We start from the raw sequence: 22,659 nt of genomic DNA, 5'->3' as shown, positions 1-22,659 counted from the left end.
GTTAGAATGTGTTAGCTATGCTAACGTAAACCATGACTGCTGCAACTCTGACTGAGGATCACTGCCCTTACAGCAGAACCAAAAAAGGTCTTTGGAATCACATCTCCATCTCCAAGTTACACAGAACCCCATGGGGGATACAGTCAAACCCAGGGAGGGGGTTGCAGCAGCTCTCAGCCAGCTCTCACTGCAGCACCAGGCAGGATGGTCAAGAAGGATCAGCTCAGCCCAGCAAACAACCAGCACCTCCAGCATCTGCAGAGCCAGGGACTGATGGTGCAGAGTCAAAACAAAAGCTGGCAGAATCCTTCAGTTTCAATGAAATCTGCTAAAAACACAGCAGATGAGCTCATCTCCTTAACAAAACACTGGCACAAGACCAAAATATTTACTCTTAAGCCCTTTAAGTGATGAACACCAAACACTGTTAACATCCATGCAAAGTTTACCTTTAAAGTCAATCTCAAGTTAGATTTTTTAAATGTGATGTTGAACCACACTCTCAGATCTGTACTCATTCACCTGTTCTTCAAAAAGAAAAATTAATCCTAATCTAAAAGTTATTGTAATTAGCAATAAATGCTTAAACAACCTGACAAATCTCCCATTTCTCTTCATAAAGCTGACGAATCCTTTGTCCCACCACTGCAAAAAACCCAAAACCACCACTGACAGCTTCCAAAGGAAACTCTTCTTTAATGCCACACCCACAGCTGATACAATGTAAAACTTGGGGTACACTGCAGCTCTATGCCTTGATGGCGTATTTCCTGGCAGGGTACAGACGTTCCTTTCGTTGCTGTTTTTTGGTCTTCAGATTCTCTTCATGTTTATTCAACCTGCGGCGCATGGCACGAGTCTTCTTCGGCCGCAGGTCGAGAGGCTTGTACTTTTTGCCCTATTTGCAAAAACAGAGAAGTTAAGTTTGAGAGGCTGCCAGGAGCAATGATGTGCATGTGCTCCAGGAGAGATGAGTTGCCTGTAAGAATGTCAGCAGCAGTGCTCTCAGCTGCTTTTGGTTGAGACCATCAAATGCCTAAAAGTTTAAGAGAACTTTCCTCAAGTAGGAAATGTTTTGATTCCAACTTCTGTACCACCTGTACTACTTTGGCTAATAAAATTTAAATAATGCCTAACTTTACAAGTCCCAATTATCTAACACTTCTTTATCAGTTTAACCAACATGAAAATTGGCTCTATCCTGCCACAAGCCAGGATACTCTTGAAAACAGAGCCTGGCAAAAGCAGATTCACGCTGAGCTTGCAGAATTCAAGGCAGTCTTGCAAAAATATTCTTTAAAAAACTGTGACTACAGAACTTTAAAATAAAACAAATTATTTTTCCTTGAGTTTTAATTTCCTCAGTGACAACCTAAAAATTATTTCGATTCTACAAAGTATGGATCTGAAGATGGCGAGAGAAAAAAAAACATCACTGTCCAAGATGTTTGGCCTTACCTTGTAAAACTTCCTCAAGTTCTCCTTCTGAGTCTGGTTGATAACAGTCAGGACTCTGGCAATGGATTTACGCACCACACGTCTGCAGGTGGGAAACAACGCATCGCTCAGAACACAAGTCCCACAGATTTACAGCCAGGCACACAGAAAACGTGACCGTACTGCACAGCCACTTACGGCGCACCACGTTGTAACAAAACAAAAACAACTTCGGCATCCGCCGGCTTCACATCGCCTCAAAGACTCGCACAAAACGATTTTCATGCCTACAAATGTTCACTCTTCTTCCACACACTTTTTTCCCGGATTTAGGCTTTAAGTCAACACAGACTGCGACCGCCTCTCTCAGACCCTCCGCACCGCAGCGCCCACCCGGTCCCGGCTGCGGGCCGCGCTCCCACCGCCCCCTGGGCCCCACTTGCTCGGGCCCAGGGGGCTCTCCCGCGGCCTTCCCGCAGCCCCCGGAGCCGGGACGGAGCCCACTTACATCTTGGAGAGCTTGGAGGCGGCCCCGCCGGTCACTTTTGCCACACGGAGCTGCGACAGCTCCACCTTCAGATCGTCCAACTGCTTCAGCAGCTCCTCCTTCTTCTTCCCTCGCAGGTCTCGGGCCTTGATCTTGGCCTGCGGACAGCGGACCGCCCGTCAGCCCCGCGCCCCCGGCCGGGCACGGCCTGTCCCGGGATGCCCGCACCCGCCCCGCAACTCCGCCCGCCCGCATCCCCCCAAATCGCGGTCCCACAGCGCCGCGGCGGGAGGAGCGGCGGCCCGGTCCCCGCGCGGATGCCGCCGGATTGCGGCGGTGGAGTCGGCGGAACGCTCACCATGATGGCAGCACCGGCGCGGGTCGGGGCGGAAGGGACGGAAGCCGCGCGGGACCGTGGGAACGCTGCCGGCCGGAGCGAACCACTGTGCGGCTGCGCGGGGGAAGAGCCTGCGCACTGCTCGCTCCCCCGCAGGCAGCGCGGTGGTACCGGCCGCGGGCGCTGTCAGGGAGGGCGGGAGGCGGCGGGGAGCGGTGCCGGCCCCGGGACACGGCGGCTCCAGCCCCTTGGGAGAGGGCTGCTGCGGGCTGCTCCGGGCTGCTCCGCCGCGGCGGCTCGGGGCTGCTTCTGGTGCCGCCGCTCCCTCCTCTTTCAGCCGCCGGAGCCCTGTTAAAGCTCAGTCGGTGTTCCCGCGCTGGCCGAGGTGCGGCAGCGGTGGGGACGTGACGGCGGGCGGGGCGGCAGCGGCCACCGTGACGGAGCGGGGCTGGGAGAGGGGCAGGGCCGTGCGCGCAGGTGGCCGGGCGGGACGGGTCACACCGGGCCGGGCCTCCCCGCAGGGTGGCGCCGCCTCCCGCCGTATCCAGGCAGCCGCGCCGTGCACGGCCGGCCGCGCGCGGGAGGGCGGGGGCTCCTGACTGACGTCCGCCCCCGCCAATCAGAGCGCCGCCTCGCCGTTAGCCCGCCTGTTCCCCCAATAGGAGCCGGCGGGGGCGGGGCGAGGCCGGCCCAGACTCGCGTGAGGCGGCAGCCGCGCTCCGCGCAGCCGGAGCCTTGGCCGCGGGGCTGGCGGCGGTGCCCGGGAGCTGTGGGAGGCGGCGCGGATGGTGAGAGGAGCCGCCCGGCAGCGCCTGCCCCGCACCGGCTCGGCCTCCAGGTGCGGGGGGCGGAGCGGCGGCGCGGGCGGGATGCTGGGCGCGGGCGGGGCGGGGCGGTGGCACGGGCGGGGCGGCGGCGCGGACGGGCGGGAGCGACGGCTGCGGGCGCCTTGGGGCAGGCCCGGCGGCGGCGCTCCCCTCACCGCTGTCTCGCCTCTCACTGGTGTCTCGCTCCCGCAGAGCTCCAGGCCCAGCGGAGGAGCACTGCCGCAAGAGGAAGCCCAGGTGAGGCGGGAGCGGGCGGCAGGTGCGGGCGGGGCGGACCGAGCATCCTCTCTCGGCGGAGGGGCAGCATCCCCGCGGCGCGGGGGGAAGCGAGCGGCGGCTCGGGCGGGGGGTCCGTGCCCTGTGCCGGGGCGGGGGGACAGCGATGGCGGGGGCTCTGCCGAGGCCCTGTGCCTGTCTGCACGGAGCTGTGCTCGCCGCTGTCTCTGCCGTTAACGGAGATCAGAAATACGATGTGAGACGCTCTCCGCTTAGGCCTTGATTCGCAGCCTCACTGCAATAATTAAAAAACCCGCCCCTCCTTTTGAACTTCCCCATTCCTGGTGTTACCATCCCGCCTGCCGGCTGGGGGGCTGCGGGGGTCAGTGTGCGGTGACAGGTTGCTGCACTTCTGCATCAGCTGAGGAGTCCTTCTGGGTAGAAACACTGCTGGATTTTACAAGAGCTGCCTGAGCAGTGCTGTGTATCCCAATTGCTGTTAGACGGAACCATCATGGATATGTCCTGGTTTTAGAGTTTTATCTCAGCACCTCCCTCTTCACCTTCTTATTTTGGACAGAAAAAAATATTGGTCAGTAAGTGATAGGAAGTGCCCTTGAGGATAGAAGCTAGATGATTGTTCTGTTGTGTCACCCCCCCAAAATTTATTGCCCGTTACTGGCTCTAAATCTGTCAGTAATTAAAGGCTGCCCCAGGTGAAACACTCCGGATCAAGTCTGCAGGTTTTCAGAGTCTGGGTCTAATCTCCCACCACAGAACAGGATCCGAATTGTCAAAGTTGCACTTCTGTCATTTGTTAACCAGGTTCCTGGCTTGCTTAAGCTGTGTCTTGGTCAAGCAATTCTAGTCCTCCAGCCTGCAAAATGGATCCCTTAATGTAAAAAATGGCTACATTTTGCAAGAGCGCTCCAAATGCAATCCACAGTTTTCAGCTAATGCAAAGCAGCACTGTTGGAGCATATGACTAAAATGTTACATATTGCGTGCATGCATGCACTCCCCACCGTTCCTGGAGGCAGCAGAGTTGTGGTGCTTGGTGGCAGCCTTCACCCTGGTATGGATCCTGCTGTGGAAGTTGGCAGATGCAGTCACTGCCCGGTGCATCTTCTCACCTTGTGTGAACCCTGTTGTGTAACAGTTGTTAACTTCAGACTGTGGAAGGAGTGAGTAAGGAGCATGACACCTGACTGCAGGTTGGGCTCAGGGAAAAAGGTCTCAAGTCAGTGTCTTTTAGGATGTTTTGGTAAACTGGATCATAATTTATGTTAAATGAAAGAAATAATGAATTTTGTAGTGAGATGCTAAAAGATGAATTTTCCAATTGTTCTGGGCTGCCAGAATAACACAGGTAACATATACAAATGGGGTGACTGGATTCTTTGCTACAGGAAATATGACAACAGGAGAGGAGTATTTTGCTGATCATTGTTTAATCTTGAAATAGAGGTACAATACAGCATCAAAATTCAGTTGTCAGTCCCTGTCCCTTACAAACACTGGCAGATTTTATCACAAAGACTGGTTAGGCTAAGCACTCTGAGCACTGCATGTAAGAATAATACAGACAGCAACACAATGTTCTGCCTCAACGTGCTCACTAAGAAACTACACCTACAAGTGACTGTAGGCTGAAAGTGCTCAGCAGTGTGAGGAATACATAGTTTGCCTGTACTGTTATTAATTTCTGTTTCGCTGTTGTATTTGGTGGAGGGAAGTAAAAACTGGAGAACAGCAATTGAAAACGCAGAGAAGCTTATAATTCTTCATGGAAATTAAATTGTGTTGCTCCTACTGTTGCACTGAAGGCACATTTTTCAGAAGGTGGGTGGGCAGGGGCTGCAGCTTTCCCTCCTCTGCTGCCAGCACTGCTCCCATCACATGGTGTGACTGCACAGTCCTTTGCTCTCACTGCAGCTGTGCTCACCCTGCCCCGTGCCAGCCAGATTTTGCCTCTTTTTGCATCACTTCTATTCTGGTTTAGCTCTGGTGGCTTTAATGGAGTTGTTGATAGACTACCACAGTATAAATGGATAATGGGAAATCATTGGATCATCTGGACGTGTTACTGTGTTGGCTTATCTTTTATTCTGCATGATGTGCCTTGGGCAAGGAAGGGTTCTGGTGTGAAAGTCTATTCTGAGGTGATATTACTGCCTAAATAACTAAAATTTACCTGTATTTTAAACAAAACTCACCCCTGCTCCCCAAAACACGGTACATCTGTCAAAATCTTATCACAGAAATATGTGTTGATGCCTTTGATGCTTTTTTTTTTTTTTCAGAACTTATTATAGTTTGTTTCATAGAAACATTCAGTTGGAGCAATCTTTGTAGAAGGAAAATTATGCGTACATGCAAGTTTTATAATACTTTTCTTTGGTATTCTTGCATAGAGACATTTTGCAGGCTTGGCTCTTAAGCACATAAGCTGTGTTCTGGATATGTAGATTTTAAACAGGCTGGAAACAGAGGTACGGAACGGGGTCTGTGTTGCAGCAAAAGGAAATGGCTGGAAGGAGGGGACCAAATTGTGTGTGGGAGCTGCATGGAGGGTCAAACAGAGGTCTCTTTCTATAAAATATGTAAGTTAGTTGCCAACACAAATATTACCTAGCAGTTTACATGTGTTGAGAGAGTGCAGCACAGCCCTGCAAGAGGAGCAGAATAGAACAGAAAAGCCATCAGTCTGGCTCCCTGAGGATGTCAGTCAGGGAAGGAAGTGTGTGATGCCAAAAAGCCTGGATGGAACAGCAGGTTTAGAGGACTCGCCGTTTGAAGTATTTTTAATTATTGCTATTATTGTAATGGAACACAGACTAGCAGCTGAATTTTTAAAATATAATTAAAGTAGAAGTCAGCAGAGGGATTTCTCTGCTGTGTGGCAGAGGAACAGTCCAGAAGCAGTTCCTGCTCAGGAGGGCGAATTCCCAGAGTCATGACACTCCGTGCAACTCCCAAGCTTGCTGACAGCTGATCCCCAAGTGCTGGCTTGGAGGAAAGGACTGAACTGAATGGGTAAAAAGCTTTCCCCAGCTTGTGCTGCATTCTCTTCTGTCCGAGTAAGGTTCCAGTTGGAAAGCAGCCATGGACACCTTGGCTGAGAATGCTGACAAGATGCAGAGTGTGATGACAGCTGCCCTCCGGATCGGATGCTGTCCTGAGCTGCCATTTGGCCATCTAATAAATAATGTGACGTGCTAGGAAGAAGTCTCTCCATCACATGAACATCAAGCTACATTGTATAGCAACCATTCAGTTTTAAATTAATGAGTGTACACCGAAGAGTTAAAACACCAGTTGTTTTCTGAATAAAGAAAGAAAGAGAAGAAAAATCTTTTAACTCAGCTGCTTTTCAGGAACTTGGCCGCTCGCACTGTGAGAGCCATGTGCTTTTCTGCCCTGCTTTAGGTGATGGCTTAGTTCAAGGGGGCCCAGATTTGGCTCAGTCAAGAGTTGTGTTGGCGTCTTGCCATCAAATGTGCATAAAATGGAGCTGCCTGCAATTCCCTCCTCACTCTAACATGGAGGGGCAGCCTGGGGAGAGCCGAGGCCCCCGTGTGCCTTGCTGGAGGGTGGCTTGGCTATAGGAGTTGTACTGGGGAGTGTGATCCCTGCAGCATAAGCTGTTGTATTGTGACTTGATTGTTGCTTTAGAGTCCCAGGGTTGTATTTTGGTGTCTTGTCATAACTAATCCATTTCAACCCTTGTGCTTGCCCTTCCAAAGACTTTTTCCCTTCTCGCAGTGGCTTACGTGCTTTTCCAGATGTACAAGGTTCATAGCTCACTTGCAGACTCTTCCTATGATTTTGTGGCTTATGTGCATTTGCACAAAATCAAGATAAAATACAACTGCCATTTTAGCTGCTCCAAGAACATTGTGTGTAAATAAACCACTAAATAGTTTAGCTTGTGAATGTAAATACACACAGCTCAGCCCGCAGCAGCTGATGGTGTTTTTCTATCTCCTTTCTTTCCTTCCCACCCCTGCCAAGAGTGGGCTAGCCTGATGTTCTTTTTTCTATTTCTCTTTTATACAATGCAGATCACTATTGAGTACCATGTAGGTGGTGTACAAGCACTACTACAGATTCATGATTTGAATTTGGATGCAAGGAAACACTTGCATCCTCTTCCACATTGCTTCTGAACCATCTTCTGGGGATTCCTGGAATGGTGAACCAGAAAGTCTGCCTCTGCCTGACTTTGAGCTTGAGCTTATTTTTTGTAACCAGTTAAGTCAGTAGAAGAGCAGAGGCCCAACTGTGATGACATTTTTAGCCTTTGCCCTTTGTTCATCCTGTGCACAAAAGGTCATGAACTGCAGCGAAAGGGATCACAGAGCACATGGGATGGACAAAGGTGGAACAAATTGCCAGTGGCAGAAACATAAAGAAGAGAAGCAAAAGTTGTGTGTTATGAAGGTAATAGAAAAAGGCCATGTGCATCCCATGGTGATACCATGCCTCTTGTATATAAAGTGAGGCTGCCCATATATCAGAAGAGTGTTGGAAAGGTGTGGTTTAGATGATCTCAGTGTGGAAGGCAGAAGGGACAATGCAGTTGCCATGGTGTGATGTTAATGAGCAGTTCCTTGTCCTGGGAGAAAAGATGGCAAAGATGCACTTCTGGGTACAGACAGGTGTGCTTTGAGTAAACCAGATCTGAAAAGTATTGAACTTTTCAGTTGTATGACTAAGGGTGCCTGATGCACATCTCCTGCAATGATACAGCAGTGTTTGTCTGGAGAGTTGTGCCTGTGTGGTTTTATCTTCTTCTCTTATATAGCTCCCTTCTTTTCCTTTCCCCTTCTTAGGAAACAAAGTTTATGCAAATACACAGTCTGGCTCCCTCCTTTTTTTCTTTTCTGAGCAGTTTTTGTAGCCAGGGTTGCTGCAGGCTCACTTGGTCTTGTATGTTTTTATTATTGAAAAGAAAAATTCTTCCCTCTTAATTACTGTTTAGAGAGAGTATACTTCTGCAAGTTACTTGTAAAACTGGAATAATATGAAAAGTACTTTCTTGGTGAATTCCAGCTGGAGTAGAATTAGTTGGATTTGCAGGTGATTTTCAGTCAGCCTCACTGAAATTTGTTTACGAAATAGTTTTTCACCCTCTTGGTTCATGCTGCCTTTCCCGCCCTTTTGAAATAAGCAAACATCCAGGCAGGGAGAACATGGTTTGACCAGTGTTATCAGCTCAAAAAAAATAGCTCCATGCTTCTCTTTCTTAACTTACAATATAAGTTACTTTTTCATGTGATGTTCAAAGAAGAAATGTCTCCAAAGCCTGGGCTATGACCAAGTCCTTTTCATTGTGCATTCCGTGTGCATATTTCTACAGCAGTGAGCAGAGCTGGTTCAGAACAATCTGGATGTTCTGCAGCTGGCCCTGGGTGCTGCTCTCCTGGACTGCAGACCTGCCCCAGCCTGGCCTGGGCTGGCAGATCCTCCTGCAGTGCCTGGCCCAGCTGTAAGAGGACCTTGGTACCCCTGGGAGAGCTGCAGCCTCTGCAGTGCAGCCGTGCCCCGAGGTGAAGAGTGGCTGGGGATGAGAAGTGTCTGCATTTGGTTCCAACTTTTACTAAAAGCCTTGCAGTAAGAAAAATCCCTTTTTCCCCCCCATGCACACAGTAGTGGTGTGCTCCAGCACTGTCCCCTGCCTGTCCCCCTGTAGGGTGGGCACCAGCAGCCCCTGGGTATGGGGTTGGTTGGGCGTTTATTTCAGTGCTTCTTGAATAGAACTTTGGGGCAGTGGGTCTTAATGGAAAATTAGTTATTTGGTGAGAGGAATGAATTTGGATTCTAATTAATTTTGTCATTCAGAGCCAGCACTCTGAGCAGGCTACGTGGAAATGCACAGATGGTCTTCCCAAAACATGCAGTACAGCTTGGGAGGAAAACACTGGAGGCAAGTATGCCAGTCTGTAGAAGAAAAGGAGAGGCAAACAGAGCAAAGGTGGACATCTTGCTTGATGAAGGCAAGATCAGATGTTTCTTGGTAGAGATTTGAGACATGATGGTACGAGGCTTCAGGGATGAATGCTCAATAGCTCAGTTTTATCTGTGTTATTAATTTGTGAATAAGAAATAGATACCACCTGGGCATCTGGCTTTATATCATATCCCCTTTTGGCAGTGATGCTGTGGGAGATGTATCAGGATGAGAAGTGAAAAGAGAGCTGGTCTTTTTGACTCAAGGTTTGAGACCTTTAAAATCCTGATAGATTAGAACGTATTTTCCATGTTTGGTTTCCGTGGAGAGCAGCTCAGGTCTCAGTTGGGGGAAAATCCAAGAGCATTTCTTCAACAATGTTCTTCCTCTCCTTCCTGTCCCCATCCCCAGCATTAACTATCCTGGACTTGTTATGTTAGACTTGCATCTGCTGTCCTCTTGCTGTGTACAGATTATTTAAAGGATGGAGCTGAAGGCGTGGTAATCAAAGTGGCTGGAGCCTGAAATAAAATACAGATTCTCATTCTAATTTTAGCCAAGAAGCTTCACGGGGTCACATTGATCAGCTCTCCACATTGTAATAAATTTTTTCCTGTGTATAGTGTGAATGTTTAACATCCAGACATTTTCTTTGGAAGGCTGGAATGTCTTGGAGATCAGTATTGGTAAGGTGCATGAAGTCATCTGTTAATGACACAAGTGACTTCTGCTTTTTGGATGAGCTCCTTCTGAAAGATGTGCTGATACTTAGAAAATGATAGTTTTTTCTGAAAGTATTAAAGTATAAATGTCTAAAAATTAAAGAGTAAATTCTGCTGGTTTTGTAGTAAAGAGTTTAAACCATGTATGTGAAGCACCTGTACTCTGTCCTGCTGGTGTTCAGGACCTTTCTGTAGGAGTGCCAGCTGTGAAGTTCTGACCACCCTCTTCTGCCAGGCAGCTGAACGTGAGTTATAGTGCTGCTGGCTCAGGGGATGTGCATCTCCTGCAGTTACTGAACATACCTGTGCCTAAATTCCCTCCTCAGCTTTCTTTCCTCAAACCAGAGCTCCCACTGCTCACAAATGTGCCTGAGGCCCAGGGCAGGGCCAGCACAGAGTGCATGCCATTGACTTCAGCACTCTTCTTCCCTTCCAGCTGAGCCTGGAAAACCTTAGCCAAAAGACAGCAAACCACAGGGAAGTGGAAACGTGTGTGATGTAAGTGACACATAACTTTAAAAATAGTGGCTAGCATCATGAAACCTTCATCCATTTCCCATACCCCTCCTCCTGCTGCCTTCCAGATCCAACTGCTCTGCATAGTCTTGACATCCTCCAGGGTGTCTCTGAGCTCCTCTACCCTGGGTGCTGCAATGGGACAAATATGGAAAACCTATTAACAAATTGTACTAAGCAAACCTGAGATTGTGCATTCTGCAAGTGGGTTGGAAAGAACCTGGCATGTGAAACACGGTGCTGGGCTAGCACAGTTTTTTCCTGCCTTGTATGGCCTGAGGAGTTGGAAAAATCTTAGAGAGAATAATAAATTCTCCTGGAAGTCACCATTTTCTAACTTAATTTAGCAGTCTTTCAAATCAGAGTTGCAGTGCCTTCTTTTGCAGGCTCTGGAGATGATGTTTTTAATGTGCTTCTGGAGAAAAAAGAAAAAAATGTCATGCAGAACAGCCCAACAGTTTCTTTTGTAGGAAAGAAAACAAAAAGCATCAAACATCAGAACAAAAATTAAGTAGGTGATATTTTTTGGTACTGGGCTGGGCTGTCAGAACTAGGAGACTTGTTGGTTTGCAGAAGAAGAGCACAGATCTGTGGGGTTACCTCTAGCATCAGAGAGAAGAGAGGTCCACATTGTGAATGTGAACTGGTTGCATTTTATTTATATTTTTCATTTGGAGCTCAGCAGTCCCTGAGGAAAGGGCTATGTCAGTAGCTATATTCCTCCCTTTGCTGTGCCCACTTGCTGTTTCTAATAATAATTCTTTCTCCTGTCTGTAATGCTGCAGCATTACAACAGTTTTTAGTGTAGGGAAGGTCTCCTCCTTTCCTGAGCTGCTCGTGATTGTAGTTCTTTCTTTGTACAGCACCAAATATCACCTCTGGAGCATGATAAGCCAAAAGCAGTGCATGGGATAACTAGTTTTATTTTCCTTCTCTGTCCATTGGAAAAGCCAGCCTCACCACTCATTTAATGGCTTGTTGTTCTTTTAATTTCCATCTTCCCATCTTTCCATTATATCCAGGCATGTGCTGTGGCTGAGTGAAACCAGGGTTTAAGTTGCAGCAGTGCTTGTCTCATGTCTGTAACCAAAATGCTTCTTTAAATTTGAGATCTGTAGAAGAATTAACTTTCTGGCAGCTTTTTAAAGTTATCTTGCAGGGGGAGATTGCCTTGCTTATTAATATTCTGCTTAAATCTCTACTGCTTTTATTTGTTTCTTGATTTAACTCATTTTTTTCACCATTTCATTTTTCCTAGAAGGAAGACTCTGTTTGCCCATGATGTGATTCCATTTCAAAATATTTATAACGTGTTTTCTGCATGGTGTTATTTTATAATTGTCATGAAGATGCTGACATGTAGTAAGAAACCAGCCCATTCTGAACAGGACTTGTGCTTTTAAAGCTTTACCTGTAAGGGTTTTCAATAGGACACTCCACTATGCCATATACACTGGATGGTTTAGAAGTATGCCTATTTGCTGAGTGCTGTATGTGCAGAGCCAGAACATGACTTTAATTATTCTGCATGAGGGTGAAACTTGAGCTCATCCATTCCCACTGTCCAAAGTAGATTATTTGGAGCATACTTGTTCTGTCATCCCAGATGTGTTATGTCTGTTGCATCCATTCTGTCCCACAGGCAGTTGTGCTTGCATCTTTGGGTCATTAAAACCAGAGTATCATAATTGTGTGGGTAACTATGGTTTAATTTCATTCTGCTTTTAACTGTGATTTAGTTATTTTATTATAAAATAATGCAGAAACAAAAAGGGCACATTAAGGTTTCTGCGTTTAATTTATCATGGACTAATGAAACCAGTTTTCCTAAGCACCTCGAGTCTTCTCCATCCATTCTGATGTCTTAGATCAAGTGTCTTCTGGTCACTTCCTTCCCTCTAAAAGCATCAGTGGAAAATGAGATTAATTTTTGCATTTGTCTTACTGTTTGGGTGCAGGGGAAGGATACCATCAAAATGTTTGATAAATGATGCAGTTGGGTTAAGTGTGTCTGAAAAACTGGCAGATACAATTTTTACAGGGCAGAGTTGTTTGAGTTACTGGAAGAGAGTTCTGTTCAAAGCCCTTTTTAGAATAAGCATTAAATGTGTAATTCAAAGCATGCTGATAGAAGTATGCTTTGAGTATTTTGTTCTGGAACTGAAATGCAAGTCTTCTGTATCATGTGAAATACATATGGGAACCCAGATTAGAACCAGGTAGAAGGTGTACTTGGGATGTTTTCATGGCAGCAATGACTATAATGAGGTTTTTAGTTTATTGCTATTAGTTATATTTCAGTCTTTTTGTATCAATATCCCATTGCTGAGTATTGGTTTTAACGGAAATCAAAATAATGAACAAACTTAGAAGTTTTATCAGGAGGTCAGTGAAAATTTTGCCTTTTGCAACAGAAGGATTTCCCTTCTGCTTCCTCCTGTCCTCAGTCACCATGCACACCCCCACCCAGCTGGAGCTGCAGTGCCTTAGTTATACAAGTGCATCCCTAAACCACTGCTCTGGTTGTGTTCAGTAATAGAGCTTTACAGTGTCAAACACTGTTCCTAGTTTGCTTTTGTTTCTCACCATCTTCATGCTGCTGGTTGTGCCAGTTTGTTAACCTTCCCTGGAACACTGGGCGTTGGTCATCATCTGCTTAAATAACCATGAATATATGGGTAATAGCAGTTGGGGTAGTTGGATAGCACAACTTAAGGGCAGCATAAAATGAAATTGACTTTGCCATTAAATGAAAGGCATGATGTGAAACATACTTTGCAATTTAAGCAAGCTCCTCTATGTTTGAAAACGTGTCTGAAGCTTCTCTAGAGTGCCTGGGCTGCCACGCTGGAGTGCTGCTGAATCCACGGGCCTCACCACAGGATTTAGGTCACCCTTGCTGCAGAGCTCACAGGACCTGGGGTATTGTCCCTCTGCCTGAAATTTCATAATCACCTCCTGGCTGCTTCTGACATAATTTTTTAGTTTTCACTGTTCCCTCTGATCTTATACGTTGGTGCTTTAAGTACTCTGTGTAGTTTGTTTCGTGCCATGTGAATATAAATGTTTGGAGATTTCATACACGAGCTGGTGCTTCTCAGTGCTTCACAATATTCATGTCCTGCTTGCTAGGCTCATGCCAGCAGCTTTTAACATCTGGTTGGTGTGTTTTGAACTGTCTTCGACTGTGTGGCACCCATGTTGCAGTTACCTGACAAGGAGCTGATGCTTCCTACCTTTTTCTGGAACTTTTCACTGAGCAGGTGTGCCCCGTGTCCTTCCACTCCTGCTCCACTGCATGGGCATGGGTGTGTGTGAAAGTGAAAGTGCTGCATCTTCCCTCAACTGGGAGATGATGGAACTGCTGGCTTGGCAGGGTGTGCTCTCTAAATTGTCCCCAAAAGCTGAGGGGAACTACCAATTTATTCTGCATTTGGTAGGCATGAAATGTTTGTTCAGGGAAGTATTTTTGAAGTCTGTTTGGTTATTATGAAGGGTTTTTTTTGTGGTAATCAATGAAAGATGCTTTTGGGTACTTTCAAATGACTGTAAGGAGTCAGCTTTGCTGTTTGCTGGCTTCAACTGGGACCTGTATGTGATTATTTATGCAAATAGCATCCATACAGAATTTTTGAACAAATGGAAACTTGCTGCTTAGAAGTGCTTAACAGAAGCAGTAGAGAGATTGCTGAATGTAAAAGCTCTGCATTTGCCCAGATAGAGGTATGTTTACCTGGTACTGAAATTCTTAGAGATCACAGAAGAGCCAAGGACCTGGCAGCCATTTTCAGAGGAGCATGTTTTGTTCCTGCTGCTGAGAAGTCTGCAGCTCACCTTTGGATGATCAAAATTTTATATCTATGTATGTTTCAACTAAGATTTTAAAAGCCTCTCTCTGTCTGTAGGCTTTCATAGTCCCTTAATTACTCAATATTAGTATTATATATGTTATATCTTAGGGTTTTGTTCAGTCATTACTGTGCAAAATAACATTTTGGTCATATGAGCATTAAAAATAGATCTGCAGGTATAACTGTGGGCAGTGCAAGCCATGGAATTAAACAGTCATGAGGAAGTGGAGAGGAAGCAGGGTATTTTTTAGCATTCTGTTTATAATTGCTATGTTTTAGCAATAGGAACTAGTGAGCTACAGTTTTCAGCAGTTACAAAAGAAAATGAAATGTAAACAGCTCAGGCTGGGCTCTTTAAATAGGGCTACAGGATAAACACCTCTGCAGAAAGGCAAATTTAGAGAGGATTTCTTTGTCCAAGTATGAAACCCAAGTACTGTTTGTGTTACAGTCCTTTTGTTGGCAGTTTTGTGTTTGTGAATACAGTTCTCAGAGTTATTTTATTTTATGTCTCCTGTACCACTTTTATTTTTAATTTTGCTCTGTGAACTAGTGCATTGTGCAATAATTAATCCCACGCTTTGATTCTCAGCTGTTATTTTTAATGAGTGTTGAGAAGAATAACCTGTGGGAAATTGCATGCTCTTTGTTGCCATCCCCATGGAACTCTACGTGCATCTAATCAGGATGAGTTCATAGTGGCCTCAATTTTTGAATAATATGGCTATTTTCTTCTTCATAGGACTGAGTTTGCCCTAAAAGAAATCATGTCATCAGGAGGAGCTGAAGATGATATTCCTCAAGCAGAGAGGAAAACAGTGACAGACTTTTGCTACTTATTGGATAAATCTAAACAGCTATTCAATGGCTTAAGGTTAGTGTATTTTTGACCATCTTCCCTCAGAAGAGCATTGGAACATACACTTTAGTGTGGGTGATGCTGAAGTCAGTTGTACAAAGAACATTTTGAACTCAAACTCAGTAAGTTTGTGTAGGAGAGAAAAATGTGCTTCTATGTGTGCTGAGTTTTGGACCTTGCATGTAAGAATATCTGTAGGAACAGAGGCTCACACCTTTCTTCTGAGCAGTAAGGAAGGAAATGTGAGGGAGGTGAGCTGAATGTCTCTATCCTCAGTTAACAATAAACAAGAAGTTGGAAATTCTGTGAAACTGATCAAATGTGTACTGGAATGCTGTGGATGAAGTACAGACTTAAGGACTAGATGTGGCTGTATGCAGTCAACAGCAGGCAAGTCCAAAATCCCACAGTCATATCTAGAAAGTCTGCCTGTTCTGTCAGCACCAGTAAAAAGGGCAATAGAAGTAAAGGGAGTTAAAGGAAAATAGCTCATGTTTGGACAGTGATACAGGCCTCCTGCTTATGTCAATATATGCTAGTTAAAGATTATGAATTCAAGAGCTGTTTTATTTCTAAGCTTTGCTGTAGAGTTTCTTAAGCAACATGGTTGTTAAGCTCATATCTTGTTGGCAGTTCAGCATCTTACTGGTCTCTGAGTAATACTGTATGTTTGGGCCTGTATAGCTTGCTGTTATTCAAACACAGATGGTTAACAAAGATGTTTTTAATTCAAATCCCCATGCCCCCCTATTAATAATCCTTTCATGTGCTTTAAAAATTGGTTATCAAATCCAAACAAACCGTTTGTGCTCCAAAATCTGAATGGTAGATGGACAGTGGAGACAAGTTCTTGGTGATTGCATATGGCACACCGTGAAGAAAAGTTTACAGCAAAAGGGCTGAGATCTTGAGGCCAGGATTTCCAGGACCATTTATGCCATTGGCTTTTTGACATAGCTTGCTTGAAATTTTGTCCTGAGTCACTGAAGAGTACAAATTCATACAGTTAGTCTTGGTGCGTGGTGCTCACATTCAGATCCCAAGGATGGCAGGATACCTGCAGCCAGTCTGTCTCTTCCTCTGGGCATGGGAGGAGTTAGTACTTGGATCAGTATTCCAGGTGGGAGAATACCCTTATCCAGGTAAAGGAAACTGAAATGGATAATAAATTTGGATGAAATTCAGTCAATAAAGATAGAGAGATGGGTTTCAGCAGCTGGCTCTGCTGTGTGGAAGAGCACGCTGGAGCAGGAGCCTGCCTCTGTCCTTACAGAACTTGACACACAGTATTTTCTTTTTACACTGAATTTGACGACCATTTCACACATAAGGCCTGTGATTCCTATGGGCATGATGACTGGACAGAGCATCATTATGATTTTTGGGTATCTCCTCTGTTAGTGCATGCTGTCTCCTGGGTAGTTTACCTGGGAATTACTTGGCATATATTCTGATTCTTAGCCCAGTTGCTTGCTTTCTCCTCTAGCATAGTAAATGAGTTTGGTTCATGCCTGCCTTCTGTTTTGAAGATGTTGATAGCCTTTACTGTTGTGCTTTATGCCATTCTCTTTTTCTTGTCATGCTTCATGGAAAAGAAGCGATGGGGGAGAGAGAGGAGGGCAATGATTTCCTTTCTGAAACCTCCTCTGGGCACTTCAGCTACAGGGAACAGAGCCTATAGCTGTGTTGGCAGCTGCTTAGCCATTGCTGCTGCCAAAAATGCAAGGGCTCAGCCTGCCACGTCTTTGTTTCAGTAGCATTTCCTTCCTCTCTTCCCAATACAGATGCCAAATACAGCATTTGAGGAAAACATGTGATGATCTGCCAAGGGTGCTGCTCCAAAGTATACTTCATGCTTGCAGTACCAGTGATACCATACTTTTGTGGTTGTGCCTGCTAGAATAACTTAGAAGGGAAGTTGCCTTTCTTGTGTCTGTACTCCCTTTTTGAACATCCTGAACTGTAAGTTAGTAACAACTGTTAATGAAGTGTGTTCCATTTGCTCTCTTCTTTCCCCAGTACCATTGGGTTTTTTTCTTGGAAAAGGCTGGAAAGAGGGAGCATGTTAGGAAGCTGTTTTTCATGGTGTGCTGTCACAAATTTTGTGGTTTTTTTACTGTTAAAAAGTGCTTAAATGTACTCAGTATCACAGAGAAGCTTGAAAGTTGAAGAAATTAAGAGGCTTTCAACAGACATCACAGTTTCCCAGCTTATAAGGTCTTGTTGCTCATTGTGCAGGCTGCAAGGATCATCCCTGCTGTCCTTTCTTGGAAAAAGATGATAGTATTGAGCCATTTATTTTGCAAACTTCTTGTAAGATGCGAGTTGAACCTCTTAGTTTGTTCCGTGCCAGTGATGATTTAGAAACAACAGGACCCTGTTAGCTTCAGGTAATGCTGCAGGCTGTACCCAGTCTGGCCCTGGGACTGGTTTCTCATCCTGACTGCATCAGTGAGGCAGTTTCTGTGAGCACTGCTGGTGTGCTTGCTGCCTGGGGGTTATCAGAGGAGATGGGGAAGCTGCATCACAAGGCCATTTTCCCACAGTTGCTCATGTTCTGGGAATAGGGGCTTGTAATCATTACAAACCTGTGGACATGAAAGGAAATTCTTTTTTATCACCTGTCAAAACTGTGAATGTATTTAAAGCTCTGAATATTAAACTTACAGTTATTGTAATGTTATTTTTTGAAGTGTTCTGCTGAGTCTCTAGTACTTTCTCAGCATCTTTATATCTCTGGAGGTTGTCCCTCTGTTAAAACTTCCATGTGGCACTGGCCAGACAAACCTCAGCACCTTTAGTTGGCTTCCCACGAGTATTGTCTGGCTGCTGCCAACAGCACGGCTGAAAGAAACTACTGACAGAAAATGAATTATGAGTAGTACATATGTAGTGCTGGTCCTTGCTGAGACTACACAGCAAGAACTGGGTACATTCTGGACTGTCCATGGAATTTATCCAGCAGCCACTCTAGTGTGGCAAGGGAATCAGTCTTCTGCGACCAGTGTGGGAAACCCATCCTTTCAGAACATGTCTTAGGGTCTTCATGTCCAGTTTGGAATGTTTTAAAAGCCAAGAAATTGGAAGTGGTCTCCACTTGTTACTGGAGGCTACTGTACTGAAGTGTGTAACTGTCTTCCTTGTCAGGACAGAACTGTCCTAAATCAAAGCCTCTCCAATCCCTCCTCTGCTCTAGATTGCTTCTTGCTGCCACTTCTTCCCTCTTGTGAAGCTGATGGTGATCAGTGACAGTGTGAGTGGGTACCCCTGCCTGTCCCCAGCCTGTCCCCTGCCCAGCCTCCTCAGCCAGGCACACCCTAGAGGATGGTCGGGCTGTTGCCATATTGCTCTAATATCCTTCTGTAGATCTGGAAGTAGCAAAGTGTCTTGCTGTGATGTAGGTGTTCTGCTCTCAGGCTGAGTGTGTAATTGTTTCTTGTTCATGTATTCCCTGTCTTCAGTGGGAGAAGCTGTAACAATCCACTCTGCAGTCAGCCTGGTCTTTGGTATTCTTTGGGCTGTTTCTCACCAAATAATGCAGATCCTGTGGTCTGATTAAAAAAGCTGCACTGAATCTCCTCTGGTTTATGCATCCATTTTCTCACAGCAAAATTTCTTGATGCGTAGGAGGAACATGCATGATGTTCAGAACACAAAACAGTAAATGGATGGCAGCAACAGCAGGGCTTGTAAGCAAAAATCTGTGGGGAAACCACGGTAATGTATTGTCATAAATGAAGTTTTATTACAGCCGTGTCAGAATACTATCAAAAGAACAAGTGCTGCTGTCTGTTTCCATGGAGATCTTTCCTGTTCCCTGGGGAGCTGAGGAGTCGCAGTATTGTGCAGCTCTGCCAGCTGCAATTAGGAGAGCACAGTGCTTGGGAAATATCCATGTGGACACCAGCAGCAGCCGAGCACGTGGACACTGTGCTAACAGCCTTTGGAAAAGGCCACGAATTTTCATCTGTTGACACCCAGTGCAGCAGGCTGGGCTGGGCTTCATGAGGATGCTTGGGCTGGAACAGGGCAAGGTGCAGAACTGAGGGGAGGGAGGTGCCAGAGGTGCAGGAAGGAAGGCGACAGGTGAGGTGTAAAGAGTGGATTAGCTTCCTGATGAGGGACAGATGCTTAAACATGATCAACAAATAGTTGTGTGCTTATTTCTTAATCTATGTGCACTTCTTGGTGTTTGAGAGAATGGTGTGTTTTCTTGTGTTCTCATGTTAGACCTTTGCTCCAATATCCTAAGTACCTTGGCCTTGAAAGCCCAACTTGCTGCTGCTGGGTTCTACAAGTCAATTTACTAATTCAGTCATTCTCTTAAGTTAGTGCCAGGGAACTTGGATTTTTATTATTTTTTAAAAATTATAAATTTTAGTGTTGCTTTATGTTTGTATTAGGTTTTTTTATTGTTAACATTGAAATTTGTGGATGTGCTAATTAAATAGGACACTAACTCTTGCTGTATCAAACCCTGCCATATATCTTGGGCATGTATTTGGGCTGTTTCTTAACTTCCTTTGTTTAGCTAGAAGGTTTACATCTACTGCAACAATAGAAGGTGGTAAAGCATTCATTGCAGTAAATGCTTTAAATTTGCATGTTTCTATCAAGCTATATTTGGATGAAGATGTTGGTGCCCTGAAGCACATGTCTATACTCCTGCTTACCAGATGTAAACAGTAGCTGGTAAGAGTCATAGCTGATAACAGATTCATTTTACATGTAGAAACTAAGCCAGGTCCCTTCAAGCTGTGTGTGAAGTACAGTTGGCTGACGAGCAAAGGAATATTAATTTCCTTTTCTACCTAGGGTGCTGTTAAAGCAATTACAGTTAGCAGAAATGCACCAGTACACTGCTCTGGAAATCTTATACTGCTTTGCTTGTCTTACTCCTCCAGAGGACACCGCATGGTTTCCAAAAGGTGGTGACATTCTGACATTGACAAAAATATGCTGCTGTCACACTGGGCTGACTGGAAGCTATTCTCTAACTCTGCATTTGTCACTTCTCTGTTGCAGGGATTTACCTCAGTATGGGCAAAAGCAGTGGCAGTCCTATTTTGGGCGAACATTTGATGTTTACACCAAACTCTGGAAGTTTCAACAGCAGCATCGGTAAGGGAGGGCTGTAGGCAGACGTGTTCTGTGGGTTTAAGTGCAACTTTCATCATCTCCTGTATGCCTAGGGGCCCCAGCTGAGATTGAGCTCTCACTGTGTTATTCAAGCATGAAGGGAGGCAATAGTCACTCCTGTAGTGCTCACAGTCTAATGAATTGAAATGTTGCAGCATTTTCAGTGTGATTTATTTTTTTTTCCCAACAAAACCTTTTTCTCTACTTGAATGCATGTTGCTTTAACATATTACCATAGCTGGGATGATGGCTTCTGCAGTGCAGAACCCATCTGGAGTGGTGTGAAGCATCTTGCTACAGTGTGGGCTCTGATCTTTCACACCTTAATGTTGGCCACATAGTCTGAGTGTTCTCCTGGGAAACTGTGACCTTTAGTTGTGTATATTTTGTGCAGTGTACTTATGTCTAGCTCTCACAGATTTATGCAGGAGAAATGGTCCTTGTTCTGGTGTTTGTGCGCAGTGCTGCTGGCTCTGTGTGGGACAGCTACTGGGAATGCCACACCAGTAATGAAAGATGAATTTGGCCCTACAGTGGTTCTTTGTCTTGTCTGGTGTGATGTTCTGAGAAATTCTGGAATGCTTTTTAATCTTTCTTTTCTCTCTTGCAAAATAGACAAGTATTGGACAATCGGTATGGGTTGAAGCGATGGCAAATTGGGGAAATTGCTTCCAAGATTGGGCAGCTCTATTACCATTATTAGTAAGTAAGCATAGAAGAGGATTTAGTAGCAGAATGCAGTGCTAGTGGTAACTCTGTGCCAGACATATGGGGACTCAGGAAAAATTAATGTGTCTGTTGAGTTGCGATGCCTGTTTCTGAATGAGAAGGCCCCTGGGCCTGTGTGGGGTTGCTGCAGAGAAAGGCACCTGTGAGCCCAGTGCCACACTGCAGGTCATGCTGATGCTGCCCAGGGACTCACCTCCTACCTCTACAAAGTCTTCTGTGTGTGCTGCATTTGGACTCCTGTGCCAAAGTGTGATTTACAAGTTTGGAAGCTTAATGTCCCTTTAAACTTTTCGATTAACCTGTCACCTGTAGATCTGGGTACAAGATGGGCAGATTTGACTGCTCTCTGAAATGGAAGCCAAGCTCTGAAATCTGTCTTCCCAGCAGGCACAAAGAATGAGAGTCTGTCTTTCATAAATTGTTACTTGAGGAGGTAGTTTTGCCATTGATGCACAAGATGGTTGAGGGGGTAGGAAGGGAGGGCTTGGCATGGGTTTCTACCTGAAGCAGTCAGCTAACCTGATTCTCCCTCTCTAGCTTGCGTACTTCAGAAACCAGCTATCTCAATGAAGCTTTCTCCTTCTATTCAGCAATTAGGCAGAGGTCATACTACTCCCAAGTCAACAAAGAAGACAGGTATGTCTCAGTGAATGCCCTTTACTTTTCAAGACTAGAACAGTTCATGAAACTAGCAAATAACTATAAACTGTAGGAGCATTACTGGGATAAAAAAACAGTGTTGTGGAAGTAAGTTTCTTTTAATCCTTCTGCCATGATTAAAAACCTTAGGATGAGTAAGAGCTTTGCTCTGTGACTGGAGGAATATTCTATTATCTGGTCCTAGCTAGAAAGCTATTAGCTGTTAGTCACTTACATCTGACTCCCATGCCTGTTATCATATAAGAAGACCTTGGGGAAGGAGCAGTCTGTGGCTTTCTTATGTATACTTTATGGCCCTGTACCAAATTTTAAGTAAACCTCTAAGTAGCCAGATTTCCAGTTAGAACTCTAGTCTGAGGAATGTTCAGAGTTGTTTTGGTCTTAAATTCTCCCTCTCCCTTGTTCCTGTTGCCTACCTGTGTTCTATTTTAATCTCAAATGTGGCTGTGATGTTTCTGTTGTTGTGTTTAGGCCTGAATTAGTAGTTAAGAAGCTGCGTTACTATGCAAGGTTTATAGTGGTTTGTCTCTTGCTCAACAAAATGGATGTTGTGAAGGACCTTGTAAAGGTATGTTAAAATGAGGATAATGGTGCTAAGGGGTGGGATGTTACTGACTATTCATAGATTTTCTCCTAACTAGGGAAACCACAATATAGTTTATTTCAGTTGAAATATCACTTGTTAGATCTATGATGCTAGCTGCTGCTGCAGCACAGCTTTTCAGTTTTTTTCCTTATTTAAGGAAATATCTGCATTCATTTCAGATGAACAACATGCATCCAAGAGTTTACTTCTAACTAACCATATAAATTTTAAAGTATTTCTCTAGCCAAATATTCACATTGTACTGAATCTTTCCATAGCTCTATCCACATCAGCCCTTCCAACATAGTGGATGTCTTCTGTGAATCAGACATTGAGTAAC

General features: G+C 45.2%; 2 protein-coding genes across 8 annotated transcripts in view; one reads left to right on the top strand and one right to left on the bottom strand.

The window, feature by feature from the left end:
* Positions 1-669: 669 nt before the first annotated feature.
* Positions 670-2,416, bottom strand: RPL35 (ribosomal protein L35). The gene is made up of 4 exons (XM_071765992.1): positions 2,283-2,416; positions 1,946-2,082; positions 1,459-1,540; positions 670-898 (listed from the first exon to the last, which is right to left on the bottom strand). The coding sequence occupies exons 1-4, from the start codon at positions 2,283-2,285 to the stop codon at positions 749-751; spliced, it is 372 nt and encodes a 123-aa protein (XP_071622093.1). The 5' UTR covers positions 2,286-2,416; the 3' UTR covers positions 670-748.
* Positions 2,417-2,930: 514 nt separating this feature from the next.
* Positions 2,931-22,659, top strand: part of SCAI (suppressor of cancer cell invasion) — a 35,656-nt gene continuing 15,927 nt past the window's right edge. For 2 of the 7 annotated variants that reach the window (XM_071765979.1, XM_071765980.1), the window contains exons 1-9: positions 2,966-3,049; positions 3,281-3,325; positions 10,416-10,477; positions 13,316-13,417; positions 15,089-15,220; positions 20,231-20,326; positions 20,960-21,046; positions 21,611-21,709; positions 22,205-22,301. In XM_071765979.1, coding sequence (XP_071622080.1) covers positions 3,047-3,049; positions 3,281-3,325; positions 10,416-10,477; positions 13,316-13,417; positions 15,089-15,220; positions 20,231-20,326; positions 20,960-21,046; positions 21,611-21,709; positions 22,205-22,301 — 723 coding nt within the window. In that variant the 5' untranslated portion in view covers positions 2,966-3,046. Of the gene's footprint in view, positions 3,100-3,280; positions 3,326-10,415; positions 10,478-13,315; positions 13,418-15,088; positions 15,221-20,230; positions 20,327-20,959; positions 21,047-21,610; positions 21,710-22,204; positions 22,302-22,659 lie in introns of all 7 variants that reach the window. The other 5 variants (XM_071765982.1, XM_071765983.1, XM_071765981.1 and 2 more) reach the window with 4 other exon arrangements.

This window comes from Heliangelus exortis, chromosome 22 (assembly GCF_036169615.1).
Source record: "Heliangelus exortis chromosome 22, bHelExo1.hap1, whole genome shotgun sequence".
Lineage (NCBI taxonomy): Eukaryota > Metazoa > Chordata > Aves > Apodiformes > Trochilidae > Heliangelus > Heliangelus exortis.
This window is presented reverse-complemented; position numbering and strand designations above follow the sequence as displayed.